The sequence below is a fragment of the Microcaecilia unicolor genome, chromosome 14 (genome assembly GCF_901765095.1).
Source record: "Microcaecilia unicolor chromosome 14, aMicUni1.1, whole genome shotgun sequence".
In the NCBI taxonomy this organism is placed as follows: Eukaryota; Metazoa; Chordata; class Amphibia; order Gymnophiona; family Siphonopidae; genus Microcaecilia; species Microcaecilia unicolor.
In genome coordinates, this window is record NC_044044.1 from 9,412,274 (window position 1) to 9,432,263 (window position 19,990).

Here is a 19,990-nt window from a genome sequence, read left to right on the forward strand (position 1 = left end):
GAATAACTTTGAGTGAAGCCTCTTAATATTTTATTTTTGTTACATTTGTACCCCGCGCTTTCCCACTCATGGCAGGCTCATTGCGGCTTACATGGGGCAATGGAGGGTTAAGTGACTTGCCTAGAGTCACAAGGAGCTGCCTGTGCCTGAAGTGGGAATCAAACTCAGTTCCTCAGGACCAAAGTCCACCATAACCACTAGGCCACTCCTCCACTGTTGCTACTATTTGAGATTCTACATGGAATGTTGCTATTCCACTAGAAGTCGGCCCTTGCAGATCACCAATGTGGCCGCGCAGGCTTCTGCTTCTGTGAGTCTGATGTCCTGCGCGTACGTGCAGGACGTCAGACTCACAGAAACAGAAGCCTGCGCAGCCTTCTTCTACATGGAATGTTGCTAGTGGAATAGCAACATTCCATGTAGAATCTCAAATAGTAGCAACATTCCACGTAGAATCTCCAATAGTAGCAACATTCCATGTAGAATCTCCAATAGTATCTATTTTATTTTTGTTACATTTGTACCCCGCACTTTCCCACTCATGGCAGGCTCAATGCGGCTTACATGGGGCAATGGAGGGTTAAGTGACTTGCCTAGAGTCACAAGGAGCTGCCTGTGCCTGAAGTGGGAATCAAACTCAGTTCCTCAGGACCAAAGTCCACCATAACCACTAGGCCACTCCTCCACTGTTGCTACTATTTGAGATTCTACATGGAATGTTGCTATTCCACTAGAAGTCGGCCCTTGCAGATCACCAATGTGGCCGCGCAGGCTTCTGCTTCTGTGAGTCTGATGTCCTGCGCGTACGTGCAGGACGTCAGACTCACAGAAACAGAAGCCTGCGCAGCCTTCTTCTACATGGAATGTTGCTAGTGGAATAGCAACATTCCACGTAGAATCTCCAATAGTAGCAACATTCCATGTAGAATCTCCAATAGTATCTATTTTATTTTTGTTACATTTGTACCCCGCGCTTTCCCACTTATGGCAGGCTCAATGCGGCTTACATGGGGCAATGGAGGGTTAAGTGACTTGCCCAGAGTCACAAGGAGCTGCCTGTGCCTGAAGTGGGAATCGAACTCAGTTCCTCAGGACCAAAGTCCACCACCCTAACCACTAGGCCACTCCTCCACATAGGGTATGATACATACCTGTAGCAGTTGTTCTCCGAGGACAGCAGGCTGATTGTTCTCACGACTGGGGTTGACGTCCGCGGCAGCCCCCACCAACCGGAAGAAGCTTCGCGGGACGGTCGGCACGCAGGCCACGCCCACCGCGCATGCGCGGCCGCCTTCCCGCCCGTGCGCAACCGCTCCCGCCAGTTGAATGACAAGCAATAAAATATGAAACACACAACTCCAAAGGGGAGGAGGGAGGGTAGGTGAGAACAATCAGCCTGCTGTCCTCGGAGAACAACTGCTACAGGTATGTATCATACCCTTTCTCCGAGGACAAGCAGGCTGCTTGTTCTCACGACTGGGGTATCCCTAGCTCTCAGGCTCACTCAAAACAATAACCCAGGTCAATTGAACCTCGCAACGGCGAGGGTACAACAGAAATTGACCTACGAAGAACAACTAACTGAGAGTGCAGCCTGACCAGAATAAATTCGGGTCCTGGAGGGTGGAGTTGGATTTACACCCCAAACAGATTCTGCAGCACCGACTGCCCGAACCGACTGTCGCGTCGGGTATCCTGCTGGAGGCAGTAATGAGATGTGAATGTGTGGACAGATGACCACGTCGCAGCCTTGCAGATCTCTTCAATAGTGGCTGACTTCAAGTGGGCCACCGACGCTGCCATGGCTCTGACACTATGAGCCGTGACATGACCCTCAAGAGCCAGCCCAGCCTGGGCGTAAGTGAAGGAAATGCAATCTGCTAGCCAATTGGAGATGGTGCGTTTCCCGACAGCGACCCCTAGCCTGTTAGGGTCGAAAGAAATAAACAATTGGGCGGACTGTCTGTTGGGCTGCGTCCGCTCCAAGTAGAAGGCCAATGCTCTCTTGCAGTCCAATGTGTGCAACTGACGTTCAGCAGGGCGGGTATGCGGCCTGGGGAAGAATGTTGGCAAGACAATTGACTGGTTAAGATGGAACTCCGACACCACCTTCGGCAGGAACTTTGGGTGAGTGCGGAGCACTACTCTGTTGTGATGAAATTTAGTATATGGAGCATGAGCTACTAGGGCTTGAAGCTCACTGACCCTACGAGCTGAAGTAACTGCCACCAAGAAAATGACCTTCCAGGTCAAGTACTTCAGATGGCAGGTATTCAGTGGCTCAAAAGGAGGTTTCATCAGCTGGGTGAGGACGACATTGAGATCCCTTGACACAGTAGGAGGCTTGATAGGGGGCTTTGACAAAAGCAAGCCTCTCATGAATCGAACGACTAAAGGCTCTCCAGAGATGGCTTTACCTTCCACACGATAATGGTAAGCACTAATCGCACTAAGGTGATTCCTTACTGAGTTGGTCTTGAGGCCAGACTCTGATAAGTGCAGAAGGTATTCAAGCAGGTTCTGTGCAGGGCAAGAACGAGGTTCTAGGGCCTTGCTCTCACACCAAACGACAAACCTCCTCCACTTGAAAAAGTAACTCTTTTTAGTGGAATCCTTCCTAGAGGCAAGCAAGACCTGGGAGACACCCTCAGACAGACCCAACGCAGCGAAGTCTACGCCCTCAACATCCAGGCCGTGAGAGCCAGGGATTGAAGGTTGGGGTGCAGCAACGCTCCGTCGTTCTGCGAAATGAGAGTCGGAAAACACTCCAATCTCCACGGTTCTTCGGAGGACAACTCCAGAAGAAGAGGGAACCAGATCTGACGGGGCCAAAAGGGCGCTATCAGAATCATGGTGCCGTGGTCTTGCTTGAGCTTCAGTAAGGTCTTCCCCACCAAAGGTATGGGAGAATAAGCATACAGGAGGCCGGTCCCCCAATGAAGGAGAAAGGCATCTGACGCTAGCCTGCCGTGTGTCTGAAGTCTGGAACAGAACAGAGGCAGCTTGTGGTTGGTCTGAGAGGCGAAAAGATCCACCGAGGGGGTGCCCCACTCTCGGAAGATCTTGCGTACCACTCTGGAATGGAGCGACCACTCGTGCGGTTGCATGACTCTGCTCAGTCTGTCGGCCAGACTGTTGTTTACGCCTGCCAGGTACGTGGCTTGGAGAAGCATGCCGAACCGACACGCCCAACGCCACATACCGACGGCTTCCTGACACAGGGGGCGAGATCCGGTGCCCCCCTGCTTGTTGACGTAATACATTGCAACCTGATTGTCTGTCCGAATTTGGATAATTTGGCAGGACAGCCGATCTCTGAAAGCCTTCAGTGCGTTCCAGATCGCTCGGAGCTCCAGGAGGTTGATCTGCAGATCCTTTTCCTGGAGGGACCACAGACCCTGGGTGTGAAGCCCATCGACATGGGCTCCCCACCCCAGGCGAGATGCATCCGTCGTCAGCACTTTCGTGGGCTGCGGAATTTGGAATGGACGTCCCAGGGTCAAATTGGTCCGTATGGTCCACCAGAGCAGTGAAGTGCGGCAACTGGTGGAGAGGCGGATGACATCCTCTAGATTCCCGGTGGCTTGGAACCACTGGGAAGCTAGGGTCCATTGAGCAGATCTCATGTGAAGACGAGCCATGGGAGTCACATGAACTGTGGAGGCCATATGACCCAGAAGTCTCAACATCTGCCGAGCTGTGATCTGCTGAGACGCTCTGGTCTGCGAAGCCAGGGCCAAGAGATTGGTGGCCCTCGCTTCGGGAAGGTAGGCCTGAGCCGTCTGGGAATTCAGCAGCGCTCCTATGAATTCCAGAGACTGAGTTGGCTGGAGATGGGACTTTGGGTAATTTATCACAAACCCCAGCAGCTCCAGAAGTTGAATAGTGCACTGCATGGACCGGAGGGCTCCGGCCTCCGAGGTGTTCTTGACCAGCCAATCGTCGAGATATGGGAACACGTGCACTCCCAGCTTGCGTAGGTAGGCCGCTACCACCACGAGGCACTTTGTAAACACTCGTGGGGCAGAGGCGAGCCCAAAGGGCAGCACACAATACTGAAAGTGCCGTGCGCCCAGGCGGAATCTGAGATACTGTCTGTGAGCTGGCAGTATCGGGATGTGAGTGTATGCGTCCTTTAAATCCAGGGAACATAGCCAATCGTTTTTCTGAATCATTGGCAGAAGGGTGCCCAAGGAAAGCATCCTGAACTTTTCTTTGACCAGGAATTTGTTCAGGCCTCTCAGGTCTAGGATGGGACGCATCCCCCCTGTTTTCTTTTCCACAAGGAAGTACCTGGAATAGAATCCCTGCCCTTCCTGCCCGGGTGGTACGGGCTCGACCGCATTGGCGCTGAGAAGGGCGGAGAGTTCCTCTGCAAGTACCTGCTTGTGATGGGAGCTGAAAGACTGAGCTCCCGGAGGACAATTTGGAGGCAGGGAGGCCAAATTCAGGGCGTATCCGTACCGCACTATTTGGAGAACCCACTGGTCGGAGGTTATGAGAGGCCACCTTTGGTGAAAGAATTTTAACCTCCCTCCGACCGGCAGGTCGTCCGGTACGGACACTTGTAGGGCGGCTATGTTCCCATGGATCCAGTCAAAAGCCCGTCCCCGGCTTTTGCTGTGGAGGCGCAGGGGGCTGCTTAGGCGCACGCTGTTGATGGGAACGAGCGCGCTGGGGCTGTCCCTGTGCCTGACGAGGCCTTCGGGCCGGCTGGTTGTACCTACGCTTCGCAAAAGAATAGGGTGCAGCCTGCCGAGCCCGGGAAAAACGCCCGCCCGCGGGGGCGGGTGCTGAAGGCGCCCGGTGGGAGAGCTTGTCGAGAGCGGTTTCCCGCTGATGCAGTTGGTCAACCATCTGCTCGACCTTCTCGCCAAAAATATTATCCCCCCGGCAAGGGACGTCAGCCAGTCTCTGCTGGGTGCGGTTGTCCAGGTCAGAGGCACGCAGCCATGAGAGCCTGCGCATCACTATACCTTGGGCCGCAGCACGAGATGCTACGTCACAGGTGTCAAAAATCCCCCTGGACAGGAACTTTCTGCACGCCTTCAGCTGCCTGACCACCTCCTGATAAGGCCTGGACTGCTCCGGCGGGAGCTTATCGACCAGGTCCGCCAGCTGTTGCACATTGGTCCGCATGTGGATGCTCATATAGAGCAGGTAAGATTGGATGCGGGTCACGAGCATGGAGGATTGGTAGGCCTTCCTCCCAAATGAGTCCAGAGTGCGAGACTCCCGCCCCGGGGGCGCCGAGGCGGTATCCCTCGAACTCCGTGCCCTCTTGAGAGCAGAATCCACGACCGCTGAGTCATGGGGCAACTGGGGCCGCATGAGCTCTGGGTCAGAGTGGATCCTGTACTGGGACTCTGCTTTCTTGGGAATGGTGGGGTTAGTTAGTGGTCGCACCCAGTTCCGAAGCAGCGTCTCCTTCAGGACATTGTGCAGCGGTACCGTGGAGGACTCTCTAGGTGGTGATGGATAGTCGAGGACCTCGAGCATCTCGGCCCTCGGCTCTTCCACAGAGACCACGGGAAAGGGAATGCTTATAGACATATCCCGCACAAAGGAGGCAAAGGAGAGACTCTCAGGAGGTGAGAGCTTCCTCTCTGGTGACGGCGTGGGGTCCGAGGGAAGGCCCGTAGACTCCTCTGAGGAGAAATATCTCGGGTCCTCCTCTTCCCCCCACGAGTCCTCATCCTCGGTATCGGACATTAGCTCATGTAGCTGAGTCCGGTACCGGGCCCGGCTCGACGTCGAGGCACCAAGGTCTCGGTGTCGTCGAGCGGTGGACTCCCGCGCCGGCGGGGACGGAGCTCCCTCCATCGACGTCGACGGGGACTCCACCTGCGTGGCGGTCGAGACCGGCACCGCAAGCGGCGGCGGTGTCGACAGCCCCGGCGCCGGGCTAGAGCTCGCCGGCGCCACAGTCATCGGCCCTTCCAGGATCCCCGGAAGGATGGCTCTGAGGCACTCGTCCAGGCCCGCTGCCGGGAAAGGCGGTGGGGCCGGTAAGGGTGTCGGTGCCAGAAGCTGCTGGGGGCCAGGAGACGGCACCGAGGTGCCGGAACCCCGACGCGTCGGTACCTCCACCACCGACGGAGATCTCTCCTCTCTGCGATGACGCTTCGGCGTCGACTCCTCTTCAGGGTGCACCGAGGGCTCCCGGTGACGGCGCTTCTTATCTTTTTTCCGGTGCACGTCACCGGCGCCGGAGGGCATGGAGGAGGAGGAGGTCGATCCCCCTCGGTCTCGAGGTACCGGGTCCGACAGGGTTCGGTCCCGTGGCTCACGAGTTGAGGGAGTGACCGGGGCCGACTGCCCACGCGGCCTCTCAACCCCACTCTCACCGGCGGGCCGACGGGACCTGTTCTCCTGGGGTCGCTGCCATCGGTGCCGATGTCTCGGGCATCGATACCGGTACCGAAGAACCGGCCTTCGATACCGATGCCGTCGAGGTCGACGTCGAGGGGCCGGCGCAAGTTCCAAAAAGACGGTCCCGCAGAACTTGCCTCGCAACCTGAGTCCGTTTCCGGAGACCGAGACACAAAGCGCACGACTTGAAATTGTGCTCCGGCCCGAGGCACTGGAGGCACCAAGCGTGGGTGTCGGTCTGCGAGATCGGCCGGCCGCAGCGACCACACTTTTTAAATCCACTCGGGACCTTCGAGGACATCGACGGAAAAATCGCGTCGGCGAAGTCAAAGTCGGCAATGGTGGCTAAAATCACACCACGAAAAAATCAACCGACCGAGCGGCCACTAGGCCGCAACGTGGCGTCCCCGCTAGAAAGCGAGGGAAAAAGGGGAGCGCGTGCTCCACACGCGCAAAAAATTTCTTTTTTTTTTTTTTTTTTTTCTTTAAAACAATACAAACAAAAACAGAGGAAACCGAACGGTCCAAGCGACGATCCGCGTAAACGCGGTCGAAAATCCGGCGGCTGAACAGAGAGAGAGGCAAACGCACCACTCTCTCAGTCGCGGAAAAAAAGTAACTGGCGGGAGCGGTCGCGCACGGGCGGGAAGGCGGCCGCGCATGCGCGGTGGGCATGGCCTGCGTGCTGACCGTCCCGCGAAGCTTCTTCCGGTTGGTGGGGGCTGCCGCGGACGTCAACCCCAGTCGTGAGAACAAGCAGCCTGCTTGTCCTCGGAGAAAATAGTCTACGTGGGTGACAATAGTCCCTTCCATCTTCCTCCTCCCAAATACACTTGCCATCCCAACCTTGGCTGGCTCATCCAACATAAGCTGGCAGCACCTCCTGCAGCTGCCTGATTCGAATTATGTTTGAATAATATGAAGGCTGCAGGGTTAAAACAGGGCCCAATATTTTTAAAAAGCTGGGCTCCTAAATTTATGATTCTAAATGTGACTGAAAGTAGGAGCCTAACTTAGAAGCCTAAGATTTTAGCTGAAAATTCATCTTAATGTAGGAATTTAAAAATTTGTGCTTATAGATTTAGGCCTTCTGTTCATTTATCGACGTGTATGAGTTCAGTTTATGAACCTGGAGGGTAATTCTATTAAGTCCTAGATGCCAAGAAGCCATGTAAATCACCAAAATACTGGTATATACAGGTGTGTTTTGCACATAAATGCTAACATTCTTGCTACACACTATTATTTATTTATTTTACAAATTCTTGATCTACTGCAATATGACCTATGTAAGGCTTCAATGTGGTTTACAATAAAATATGAGTTGGGTGTGGAGGTCAAAGAAATATAGGGCAAAAGCAAGGTTAAAAGGCTAAGAAAGATCAGAGGCAGAATGGAAAGTGCATTGAAAGAGATGGGTTTTGAGGAGAGACTTGAATTTGGTGGATGAGGTTTATGTGCTGGGAGAGAGTTCCTAAATATGATGGTATGGAGTTTGATGGCGGGCATACAAACAGCAGAGTCTGGATGGCACACACAGTTATATAAGGGCTAAATTAACATATGCATCCAGCTTCCCCTACATAAGCACGCAGCTATGGAATGCATTACCACTTGCCATGAGAAAAATCCGCGACCTAACTAACTTTCGGAGATCACTGAAGACCAGCCTGTTCAAAAAGGCATACCACAACGATACAGCCTAACTACCAGACAACGAAACTCAAGCCTGAACTAGATAAAACCCAACTCTCTATACTTGACTACCAAAGTCTACTCTACCACGAAGGAACTCTAACGCAACACCACTCTATCTCTATTCCGAATATGAACTCTTTATACTTGACTGTTTAATCTACTCTGCCAATCATGACCTCTAATGTAATACCACCTGTATCTCTCAGTCCGGAAATGTTGATCGCCATGACGGAACAATGTAAGCCACATTGAGCCTGCAAATAGGTGGGAAAATGTGGGCTACAAATGCAACAAATAAATAAATAAATATGTACAATATAGAGCATACATTGCTTGACCATCTAGGCCTAAGCATTTTCACCAACTCTATGCAGGGTTGCCAGGTGGAAAATTTTTTTCCCACCCAAACGAGCCCAAATCCAGCCCAAACCCCGCCCCCGCCGTCATCGGCCCCGCCCAAAACGTCACTAACCCCGCCCCCCGCGGCCGAAAAAAAGGCTCAAAAAACCGCCCAAAAGACACAAAACAAGCCCAAAAAACCACAACCCGCCGCGGGCAAAAATTTCCTGCGGCGGGTCGTGGAAAACCGCCCACCTGGCAACACTGACTCTATGGTGGCTGGAGTGGTTGTACCTAAAATATAGGCTCCTATGAAACCTGTTTAAGGTTACTAGGTGGCAGGGAAAAAAAGCCTGCTGTGGGGTAACACCACCACCTACTGGGCACTAAACAAACTACAGCAGTATCATGTGGCAATAGTCACGGCCTCTGTTGGAACTCCTGTATATTCAAAGGAAAAAAACAAGTTAACAGCCATCTTCTTTCTACTCACTATTTTTCCATTCTCTCTCTCCTCAGATTAAGACTGGTGCACCCTGCAGATCTGAGCGCTTGGCCAAATACAACCAACTGATGAGGTAAGAAAGTGGTGCATGGTGGGAGTTGTGATTTGATAAAAGGTTATTTCAGTAGCTTTGGTGTGCCCAACAGTATCACCAAGTTAAAAGTTGCATTTTAACAAAGCTTTGAGGGCTTGGAAGCAATTCCATCTTATAGTCAGTTTTTGCATTCAAAAAAAGATGGGGCTCTTCAGCTTGGAAAAGAAATGGATGAGGGGAGATATGATTGAGGTCTACATCATCCTGAGTGGTGCAGAACGCGTAGAAGTAAATCAACTTTTTACTCGCAACAAAAGTACAAAGACTAGGGGACACCCAAGAAAGTTACATGGAAATACTTTTAAAACAAATAGTAGGAAATATTTTTTCACTCAATGAACAGTTAAGCTCTGGAACTCTTCACCAGAGGTCGTAGTAAACAGCGGTTAGTGTGTTTGGCTTTAAAAAAGTTTGGACAAATTCCTGGAGGAAAAGTCCATAGCCTGCTATTGAGACAGATATGGGAAGCAACTGCTTGCCCTGGGATTTGTAGTATGGAGTGTTGCCATGATTTGGGTTTCTGCCAGGTACTTGTGACCTGGCTTGGCCACTGTTTGGAAAACAGGAAACAGGGCTAGATGGACCATTGGTCTGACCCAGTATGGCTGTTCTTATGGGCCAATACTAAGCTGCATCAAAAAGTGGCCTTAGTGCGCCCTTGAGTCTTTCCCTGGGGATCACTCCTGCCCATGCTGGCTTCAATCTCAAAATGGCTGCCACGACCTCCAGTGACAAGTACTACTACTACTACTTAACATTTCTAGAGCGCTACTAGGGTTACGCAGCGCTGTACAAATTAACAAATAAGGACAGTCCCTGCTCAGAAGAGCTTACAATCTAAAGGACGAAATGTCAAGTTGGGGTAGTTAAGATTTCCTGAGAAGAGGTGTAGTGATTAGGCGCCGAAGGCGACATTGAAGAGAGTCTGACGAGACTGTCGCTAGAGATCATGGCAGCCATTTTTGCAGTGGAGAGGACATAGGCAGGAGTGAGTACAGAGTTGCTCCTTCCCCGACTACCCACAATACCACCATGGAATGGATGACAGGCTTGAGGGGTGGGGTTCATTCTGTGCGCAGAGGGAGGGAGGAATCTTGTTCTGTGAAAGAGGGGCTAGGGAGAGAGGGAGTGGGGGCTTGTTCCATGCAGAAGCCAGGTTAGGCTGAGCCCTAGCAGCCAGTATCAGTTTTGGCTTCGGCCACAACTGAGCGGCAGATTCTGTTTCGGTCACCCTGTACACTGTATGAATATTCAGCGTCGGCTGTAATCTGGATACTGGCGCTAAATATCTGAATGCTTCCATCTGCCTTCTCCTCCATTCTGGCTTCTGTCAGGGACATAATGCCGGCCATAAATACCTACCTTCTCTGCTCCATCTCTAAAAACCTCGGTGAGGGAGAGGGTAAGGGGTCTTCTCCAGCTGGACACTGATTCAGAAAGTTTTATTTTGTTCCTGGGAACTCTTGAAGATCATCAACAAATGGACTTTAATCACACACACAGAAGACATTGAAATATACTATCCTATATCAGTTTGATTTAACCAACTGTGTACTTGAGACTAATTTATAAGGTGCCTAGCTTTAAACACACGGGGCCAGTTCTATAAAGGTCACCCAAATTTGTGTGCTAAAATGCAAGGCGCCGAGTGTGAATTCTGTAATGGCATCTGAGTGCAAGTCAGCGTTTGTACATCACTATTTAGGAAGTATCAATAACACCGTGTCAAAGGCAGGCATTAATGTTAGTGCATATATGTTGTACTTGTGTGTAGCTTATAGTATTTTATAAGTTACATGTGTACATGTGGAGCTTGTCCGTATTCTTCCCACTTGTAATAGGGAAAGGAAAAGGGGATGGGATTTGATATGCTGCCTTTCTGTGGTTGCAATAAGAACTTAAGAATAACCATACTGGGTCATCTAACTCTTTTATTTATTTATTTATTGTTTGCATTTGTATCCCACATTTTCCCACCTCTTTGCGGGCTCAGTGTGGCTTACAATAAGATATGAATACAGAGAATACAGTTGATACCAATTGGTTATGGGTTACATTGTACAAGTTATGATAATCAAATTATCATTAGGAATATCACAATGGGACATCAACAGGGAGACTTTGGGAGGAGATAATAGGAAGTTTAAGGGTAGTGTTAAGACATTTAGGCACATGGTTTACCTATTCCTGTAAGTATATGTATGAGTAATGTGGAATTGGGGGGAATGAGAGATCTTGAGTGGATGTGTGATGCATTGATGTAAGTGAGTGTAGACTCTATGTGTTTTGGTTTTTTCCGTAGATTGACTCAAACAAGTGGGTCTTCAGTAATCTGCGGAAGGATGCTTGTTCGTGGATCGCTCTTAAGTTGCATGGCAGTGAGTTCCAAAGCTGCGTGCTCGTGTGAGAAAAGGTTGACGCGTGTAGCGTCTTGTATTTCACGCCCTTGAAAGTAGGGAAATGGAGGTTGAGGTATGTTCGGGAAGATCTCCTAGCATTTCTGGGTGGTAGGTCAATCAACTCGGACATGTAGGCTGGGGCTTCGCCGTAGATGATCTTGTGGACTAGTGTGCATACCTTGAAGGTGATGCGTTCCTTCAGTGGAAGCCAGTGTAGTTTCTCTCGTAGTGGTGTTGCCCTTTCATATTTTGGTTTTCCGAAGATGAGTCTGGCTGCTGTGTTCTGGGCTGTTTGAAGTTTCCTCAGTGTTTGCTCTTTGCCGCCTGCGTATAATGAGTTGCAGTAATCCAGATGGCTGAGGACGAGGGATTGCACGAGGTTACGAAAGACGAATCTTGGGAAGAGTGGTCTTATCCTTTTCAGTTTCCACATGCAGTAGAACATCTTCTTAGTTGTGTTGTTTGCGTGGGTTTCCAGTGTTATGTGGCGGTCGATAGTGACTCCAAGAATTTTTAGCGTTTCTGAGATTGGAAGGTTTAGGTTTGGTGTGTTTATCGCGTTGAATTCATTGGTGTTGTGTTGGGAGGTGAGTACCAGGCATTGAGTTTTTTCTGCATTTAATTTCAGACGGAATGTGTCTGCCCATGTGTTCATGATGTGTAGGCTTTGATTGATTTCGTTGGAGATTTCTTTGATGTCATGTTTGAAGGGGATATATATTGTCACATCATCAGCGTATATATGTGGATTGAGGTTATGGTTTGATAGGAGTTTTGCTAGGGGGATCATCATTAGGTTGAAAATAGTTGGTGAGAGGGGTGATCCTTGTGGAACTCCACATTCCGGTATCCATGCCTTGGACGTGGTTGAGTGTGATGTAACTTGATACGAGCGCAGGGTTAGGAACCCCTTGAACCAGCTTAGGACATTTCCTCCAATGCCGAAGTATTCAAGTATGTGTAGTAGGATTTCATGGTCGACCATGTCAAAGGCGCTTGACATGTCAAATTGTAGGAGGAGTATATTGTTCCCGGTTGCTATTATTTGCTTAAATTTGTTCATAAGGGTGACTAGTACTGTTTCTGTGCTATGGTTCGACCGGAATCCGGATTGGGCATCATGTAGTATTGAGTGTTTGTTTAGATAGTTTGTGAGTTGTTTGGTTACCATCCCTTCGGTTAACTTGGTTATTAGTGGTATGGATGCTACTGGTCTGTAGTTGGTAATTTCGCTCAGGTTTTTCTTTGTATCTTTTGGAATTGGGGTGAGTAAGATTTTTCCTTTTTCTTTTGGGAAGAGTCCATTTTGTAGCATGTAATTTACATGATTCGTTAGGTCAATTGTGAATTGTTGAGGGGCTGATTTCATGAGGCTGTTTGGGCATGCGTCTAGTTTGCAGTTGGATTTGGCATATTTTTTGAGAGCTTTAGAGATGAGGTCTTCTGGTAGTGGTTCGAACTCGGTCCAGGTTCTGTCTGCTGGGTGTGCTCCTTCTTCTGGGTCCAGACAGTCTAGAAGAGTGGCGTATTCTATGGGACTGGCGGGTATTTTGTGTCGTAATAGTATGATTTTCTCCTTGAAGTACTTCGCAAGGTTGTCGACGTCTGGTATATTTTCACCGTTATTTGTAACTGGTGTGGTATCTAGCAGTTTGTTCACAAGGCTGAAGAGTTTATGTGTGTCTTTGTAATTTGGTCCTATTATTGTTTTGTAGTGTTGTCTTTTTGTTTGTTTTATGGCGTATTTGTATTTTCTCCGAAGTAGTTTCCAGTCGTTTAGTGTTTGTTCGTCTTTCTTTTTGTTCCAAGCTCGTTCTAGTTTCCTGACTTGTGTTTTAAGTTTTTTCAGCTCTTCGGTGAACCATGGGTTTGTTTTTTTCCTGTGTGATGTTCTAGTTTGGGTTGGGGCGATTTTGTCTAATGTTGTTGTACATAGCTCATCCCATTCTTGGAGGAATTGGATGGTGTCAGCGTTTGTTGTCCACTCGTACTGATAGATCTGTTGCCAGAATGTCGCGGAGTCTATTTTTCCTCTCGTTGTGTATGTTGTTCGCTCGGGTTTATTGGTCGTGTTTAAGTGTGTTTTTCGCCAGCAGAGAGTGACATTTGCTTTATGGTGGTCTGACCATAGTGTAGGTGTCCAACTTGTGTCCGTGATCATGATGGTTGAATCCGATTCGAATTTGTTCGTTATGATATCTAGTGTGTGTCCTTTTTTGTGAGTCGGTTGCATGTAAGGTGCTTGTAGATCCCAAAGTTTTAGGAATTCTTTGAACTCTCGTGTGCTTAATGAGGTGTCATCTTCTAGGTGTAAGTTGATGTCTCCTAGTATGAGGATGTTTGAGGAAGATACGCAGGAATTTGAGATGAAATCCATGAGTTGTGTTTGGGAGTCTTGCCATTTCCCTGGGGGTCTGTAGAATAGGATTGTGTTGAGGTGGCCTGTTAGATTTGGATGGTTTATTCTTGTCGATGCAATTTCGAGTTGTGGGGAGGTAGATTCACCCGTGATTGTGATGTCCATCTCAAAAACAGACTATGGACTTTTCCTCCAGGAACTTGTCCAAACCTTTTTTAAACCCAGATACACTGTCCATAACTTGACTGTTCTTTGAGTGAAAAAAAAATATTTCCTCCTATTTGTTTTAAAAGTATTTCCAAGCAATTTCATTGAGTGCCCCCTGGTCTTTGTGAATGAAAAACTGATTCACTTCCACCTGCTCCAAACCACTCAGCTGAAGAGCCCTAACCTTTATAGCCTTTCCTCATACGGGAGCAGTTCCACCCTTCTATCATTTTGGTTGCTCTTCTTTGAAACTTTTCTAATTCTGCTATATCTTTTTTGAGATATGGTGACTAGAATTGAATGCAATCAAAGTGGGTGTTTATTTATTATTTTTTTTTTACCTGGGGCAATGGAGGGTTAAGTGACTTGTCCAGAGTCCCAGGGAGCTGCAGTGGGAACTGAACTCGGCTCCCCTGATTCTCAGGCCAGTGCGCTAACCATTAGGCTACTCCTCCACTATTGCACTACGTTGTGGTAAGCACTAATGCGTGCGTGCCGCTGCACAACAGGGCTTACCGTGGGGCACTCTCCGGTGTCCCATGGTAGTTTTGGGATTGCCGTGTGTAGGTCACGTGCTACAAAACAGAATTTATTTTTTAGCGCTGGGGGCGGAGAGTAGACATGTTCCGCTCTAATCGCTTAGTGCAGCTATATTGCCATGTGCTAACCAATCAGTGCGCAACACCTCACCGCTTACAAAAGAGGTGGCAGTAGGAGCTCACGCACTAAAGAGCACATGCTCATTAATAGAGGAAATAGAAAATGCTGCCATTTTACCCCTAAGGGAAAAATGGCCTTAGCGAACAGGAATGACCCAGGTAAGGGCACACTAAGACCACCTTTTACCTAGGGTTACCATTACTACTACTACTACTACTATTTAACATTTCTAAAGCGCTACTAGGGTTACGCAGCGCTGTACAATTTAACATAGAAGGACAGTCGCTGCTCAAAGAGCTTACAATCTAAAGGACAAATGTACAGTCAGACAAGTAGGGGTCGGTTAGGTGCCGAAAGCAACATTGAAGAGGTGGGTTTTGAGTAAGGATTTGAAGATGGGTAGGGAGGGGGCTTGGCGTAAGGGCTCTTTTTGAGGACATGTCCGGGCAACCGGGCGGGTTTTGCCAATCGGCCTGCCTGCCAGCCTGCCCATTTGTCCAGAAATCCAGACAAACGGGCAGATTGCTAGCTTCCCCTCCCCTTACTTACTACTGCCCTGGTGGTCTAGTGACCTCTTCCGCCTTCGGGGCAGGAAAGAGCCCCCTCTTTCCTGGCCGGAGCATTGCCCTGCATGCATCCTTCCTGTTGGTGATCTTGGCGCTGATTCAAAATGGCCACCGAGAGTTGAAGTGACCTCGCGAGACTTCAAAGCTCGGCAGCCATTTTGAATCGGCGCCAAGATCACGAACAGGAAAGATGCATGCAGGGCAGCGCTCCAGGCAGGAAAGAGGGGGCTCTTTCCTTCCCCAAAGAGGTCACTAGACCACCAGGGCAGTAGTAAGGTAAGGGGAGGGGGGTGATGGGGAGGAGTGATGGGGTGTGTGACAGGGGGGAGGGGAAAATGTAATGGGGCGGAGCGAGGGTGTGAAAGGGGGCGGAGCGGGGGCGTGAAAAGGGGTGGGTGTGAAAGGGGTGGGACATGAAAGGGGCGGGGCATGTGTCCTCCTTTTGGGGGGGGACAAAATATGGTAACCCTACCTTTTACCACAGTTTGGTAAAAGGGCCCCTCTGCTTGTAGAATCCTGCTTAGTGCCCAACCGGCACTTCACTCTTGAATGACCCATTCGCATGCTGAAATGCTAGCATTCTTATCATTTCAGTGCACAAGTGGTTCTTCTATTTAGGTGCTAAGAGTTTAGAATTTCCCTTTTACCCCCTAATTCTGTAAAGGATGCATGTGGGACATTTGCGAAGTGCTTGGGACATGAGAATAAAATCTCAGTGCAATAGTGTGGGGGCTAGAGGGGCAGTAAGGGTGGTGGTACCCCCTGTAACCTCACTCTCATTTTCCATCTTTTTTCCACCAGGATTGAGGAAGAACTGGGGCCAAAGGCTCACTTTGCTGGACGCCATTTCAGGAACCCCCGTGCCAAGTAAAAGGGAGTTTCAGCTGGGCTGTGTGGCTGTGAAGGGAACAAAATCTCTCCACAATGCAAGAAAAGAAAAAAAAAAAAACATTTTCCCTGTTCTGTGTTTGGTCATGGAAGGGCTGGAGCCCCCTTTTCCTCTGACTTAAAAGCTGATGCTCCCTGGTGGAAATTTTGCTCCTGGCACCATAGCAGCTCATGGACAGTAACTGTGACCTCTTCCAACCCTCCCATCATTTCAAACAGATAATATATTCTTGTTTTTTTCAGAATACAATTTCCTCAGGACCAAGCTAGCTGTGGAAGCCAAAGCTGTGTTCTAGCTCTATTCCACCCACCCCCACCATCAAGGCAGCTGTTATACAACACAGCCAATACCTTTTTTTCCAGCTGAAGCTTAAATATACTGAGTTTCAAAACAAATGGGACAAAGCATGAAAGGGAGATTTATTGCTGGTTACAAGTACTATTACAACCAGCAGCTAATACCCACTAAAGAAAAGTTACTGACATTAATAACCTGGCCCAGAGATAAGAAAGGAGAAACCAGGGTTAGCAAAGAGCTCTCCCACATTCCACCCAAGCCAGCCCAGGCTCTCTTCAGCAATTTTCACACAAGGGCGTCTTAACAGAACCTGCATTCATCAGGACCGTGGAAAAGACAGCGACAGCTGACAATGCTGCAGAGGAAACCAGATCCTGTTCCTGAAAGATGTCAGGATGTCAGAGCTCAAGGGTGCAAATGACCTTTAATGGATATCACAATAAAATCAACTAGGAATGGAGCAGAGAAAATGGCTGATGTGTGTATTACTGTCTCTTTATTACTGGTACAACGGTTTAGAAATGGGAAGTTGCCATCCCGTTCTCCAAAACACACATCCACTGCCTCACCACAGAACGGCTGTAAGACAGGAGCAGTACAAGTTTCACACTTTAACTCTCACGCCATAGAGAAGGTACCACATGGACAGCAACAGAGAAGCCAAGGCTGTCCCTATTCCAAAGAGTGAGATTTTTCAGGCTGTGTGGCCGAGATATAAATCTGGAAAAAATATCAGTATTATGTTGCTTTGTAAATGAAAAGGGCTTCACAAAATAATGATAATGTTTCCCTTATTTTAATTGGCTGTAGGCTGCCCATAGTGCACTGCTTGTCCAGGTTACTTTTGGTTCAGCTATCAATGGTGTGCCTGCAATACTAGGGGGGGGCTAGACCAAAGGGGAAAGGCAATCAAGTCAGGTAGGGAGTCAGAAGGGTAACTAAACTGGCACCAGAGCCAGGTAACCTACCATTCTCATCAACTTCTAACATGGCAGCCCCACCATCCAGACAGTTTGGGACACCCTAAAACCTTGGCCTTTCCAGTTATTGTTAGGCAAACATTGCTACAGGTTGAAGCGTGTCTCAGGCCTACGTGCAAACCTCAGCCTGATTAAGAAAAATAATAAGTTTCAAAAAGTTCTCCCAATCTGTCCCCGACACCCTGAAGCATTCCCTGAATCCAACTCACAGTCGTGTGAATGGAGGCAGCTAGTCTCTCTCCCGTTCATGGTTCAGTTGACTCAGTGATTCTCCTTCTCTTGCTGCTTTCCCCCAGGCTCAACAAGCCAAGTTCAGCAGGCTTTGCTCCAGTCATGGATGGTAGGAGAGGGGATCCTTCTGATCTCCCATCAGGATGCCAGTGCTGCTGCTGAGAGGTGGCTGGCTTCAGACCTCATGGCCCGGGCTGCTGCTGCCTTAAATTATAATTGCCAATAAAGAACCACCTGCAATTTCTGGCTGCCTGGGAACCACTTGGGAAGCTTCTGCCAGGTGGTGACTTTGCTTGGAGTCACAGTGGCTTTTACCCTTCAGGCCCCTCCACAATGACTCTCCTGCCTGACCCCGGCCTGCAGCTCTAACCTTGCACAGATGGTGGCCAACCCAGAAGGTTAAGGCAAAGCATGTAAGATTCATCTCAAAAGCATGAGCTGCCAGGGCAGCAGAGGGGAAGGGAAAGGAAATGGGACTTGAAATACTGCCTTTCTGAGGTTTTTGCAACTACATTCAAAGCGGTTTACATATTATATACAGGTACTTATTTGTACCTGGGACAATGGAGGGTTAAGTGACTTGCCCAGAGTCACAAGGAGCTGCAGTGGGAATTGAACTCAGTTCCCCAGGATCAAAGTCCACTGCACTAACCGCTAGGCTACTCCTCCACAGCAAAAGGTGAGCTGAAAGAGGTGTGGGTTGTTTTTTTTTTTTTTATTCATTTGCACCTTTCACCTTTACTCTGTGGTTGGGTGACTGCTGAATGCATGAGAGAAGGGTCCCTTACGTGTGAATATGAAGTCATCCAACTGCGTCTCACGTGCCTCATCTGTAGGACATGCAGTCTCTACAATAGCAGTGTAAAGCCCCACCCAAAGCACACAGCCCCATCACTGCACAGGTATAAGACAGACAGGAACAGTGCAAACAAAATATACATACACTCTACCTGCCATACAGCTATGGTTGTTCATCTTTTTTCAATCACAACACATCTAACAAATGGTTCTCGTCGTGGTGTATAAAAAAACACAACCATGGAGCTCCCCTTCCCCCAAACATCAAGGGGTACAAAGCAGAACTAGGACAGTTCCCCATAATCAAATGAAAAAATTCTGGATTATTCAAAAAGTTTTATAACTCACACCATCCACAGTACTAGGCAGGGAACAAATTCACATACATAAATCTTTAAAAAGATAAGACACAGACCAATACAGTCAACATAATGCATTTCTCGTCCTCTCCTAAAGAAATACTTAACATTCCAAGCCTGGTTTAATTCTCTTGCAAAGCTGTTCATTCATATCACAACATAAATACCTCTTGAGACAATCCTGTCTTCAGCTTTTTTCCTGAAATCAGTGGTACTTCTCAGTCTTCCTGAATTTCCGTGAAAACAAAATTCCATTCAACTGGGCCGCCAATAGTGCAGGCACACATCGCAACCAAACGGCATTGTTGACTAGATGGAATGCGCAGCTGGTGAGAGCTCTCAGATCTTGACAGACATGCTAGTCTGTAAATTCACAGTACTGTATTGATGTACAACAGGATATCACCATACCATTCAATGCCTGACGAATTAAAGATAAGATTTTAAATTTCACCCTCCAAAGCTACCTGAAGCCACAGTGATGCAATCAAATGAGGAGAAATATGTTCAAAGTGAAATGCACCTGACAGGAATGAGGCAATTTTGTAAACTTGGTCCTAACATTTACACACACAAATGGTTAGAATACTAGCATAGACACCCATATGTATACATTTAAATGTGTTTATATGCCAGCATGCCACCTAGGTGCTATTCTGCAAATACCCACTTCAACTTCATGTGTGCAGTGGTGGCCCCCTCAGGTGGCACTCTTTTGAAGCAGCATCCACCCCCATGCTCGCTGTGCTCTGGCATCGCCTTCCTTCCCCAAATTGACCTTCTTTTCTTGCTTTCCAAAAGTCAGGGCAGCAGCATTTCCCATATGTTGCCATGCCACCGACTCTCTTATGGACCACCTCTCTGACATACTTCCTGTTTCCATCGGAGGCGGGGCGGACCGCAGTACGGAGAAGGAACCGGGGCCAGCGGCAGGGCAGCATATGGGAAACTCTGCTGCCCCAACTTTTGGAAAGCCAGAAAAGAAGGTAAATTCAGGGAAGGAAGGGGGGAGATGTCAGACTGGGGAGGGGGAGGTAGAGTGGAGCCCTAGGGCACAGCGGAGCCCGGGCAGCGAACATCCCCTCACTTCAGGCAGCAGACTGTCTTGGGCTGCCCTTGATAGTGTGTATTTGGAAAAGGGCATTATGATAGCATGACTAGCAGACAGGCCTGGGTCCTTAATAAACTACAGCCACACAGAGGGTTAAAAGTAAAACAAGGCACATTATTGAGGCAC

At 48.8% G+C, this 19,990-nt stretch overlaps 1 protein-coding gene across 1 annotated transcript in view; it reads left to right on the forward strand.

Moving 5' to 3' along the window:
* The window catches only part of ENO3 (enolase 3), a 38,477-nt gene extending 21,619 nt beyond the window's left edge, over positions 1–16,858 (forward strand). Inside the window, exons 11-12 of the mRNA XM_030187035.1 lie at positions 8,929–8,987; positions 16,001–16,858. Of these exons, the coding sequence (XP_030042895.1) occupies positions 8,929–8,987; positions 16,001–16,070 (129 nt within the window). The 3' untranslated portion in view covers positions 16,071–16,858. The remainder of the gene's footprint in view (positions 1–8,928; positions 8,988–16,000) is intronic.
* Positions 16,859–19,990: the final 3,132 nt, after the last annotated feature.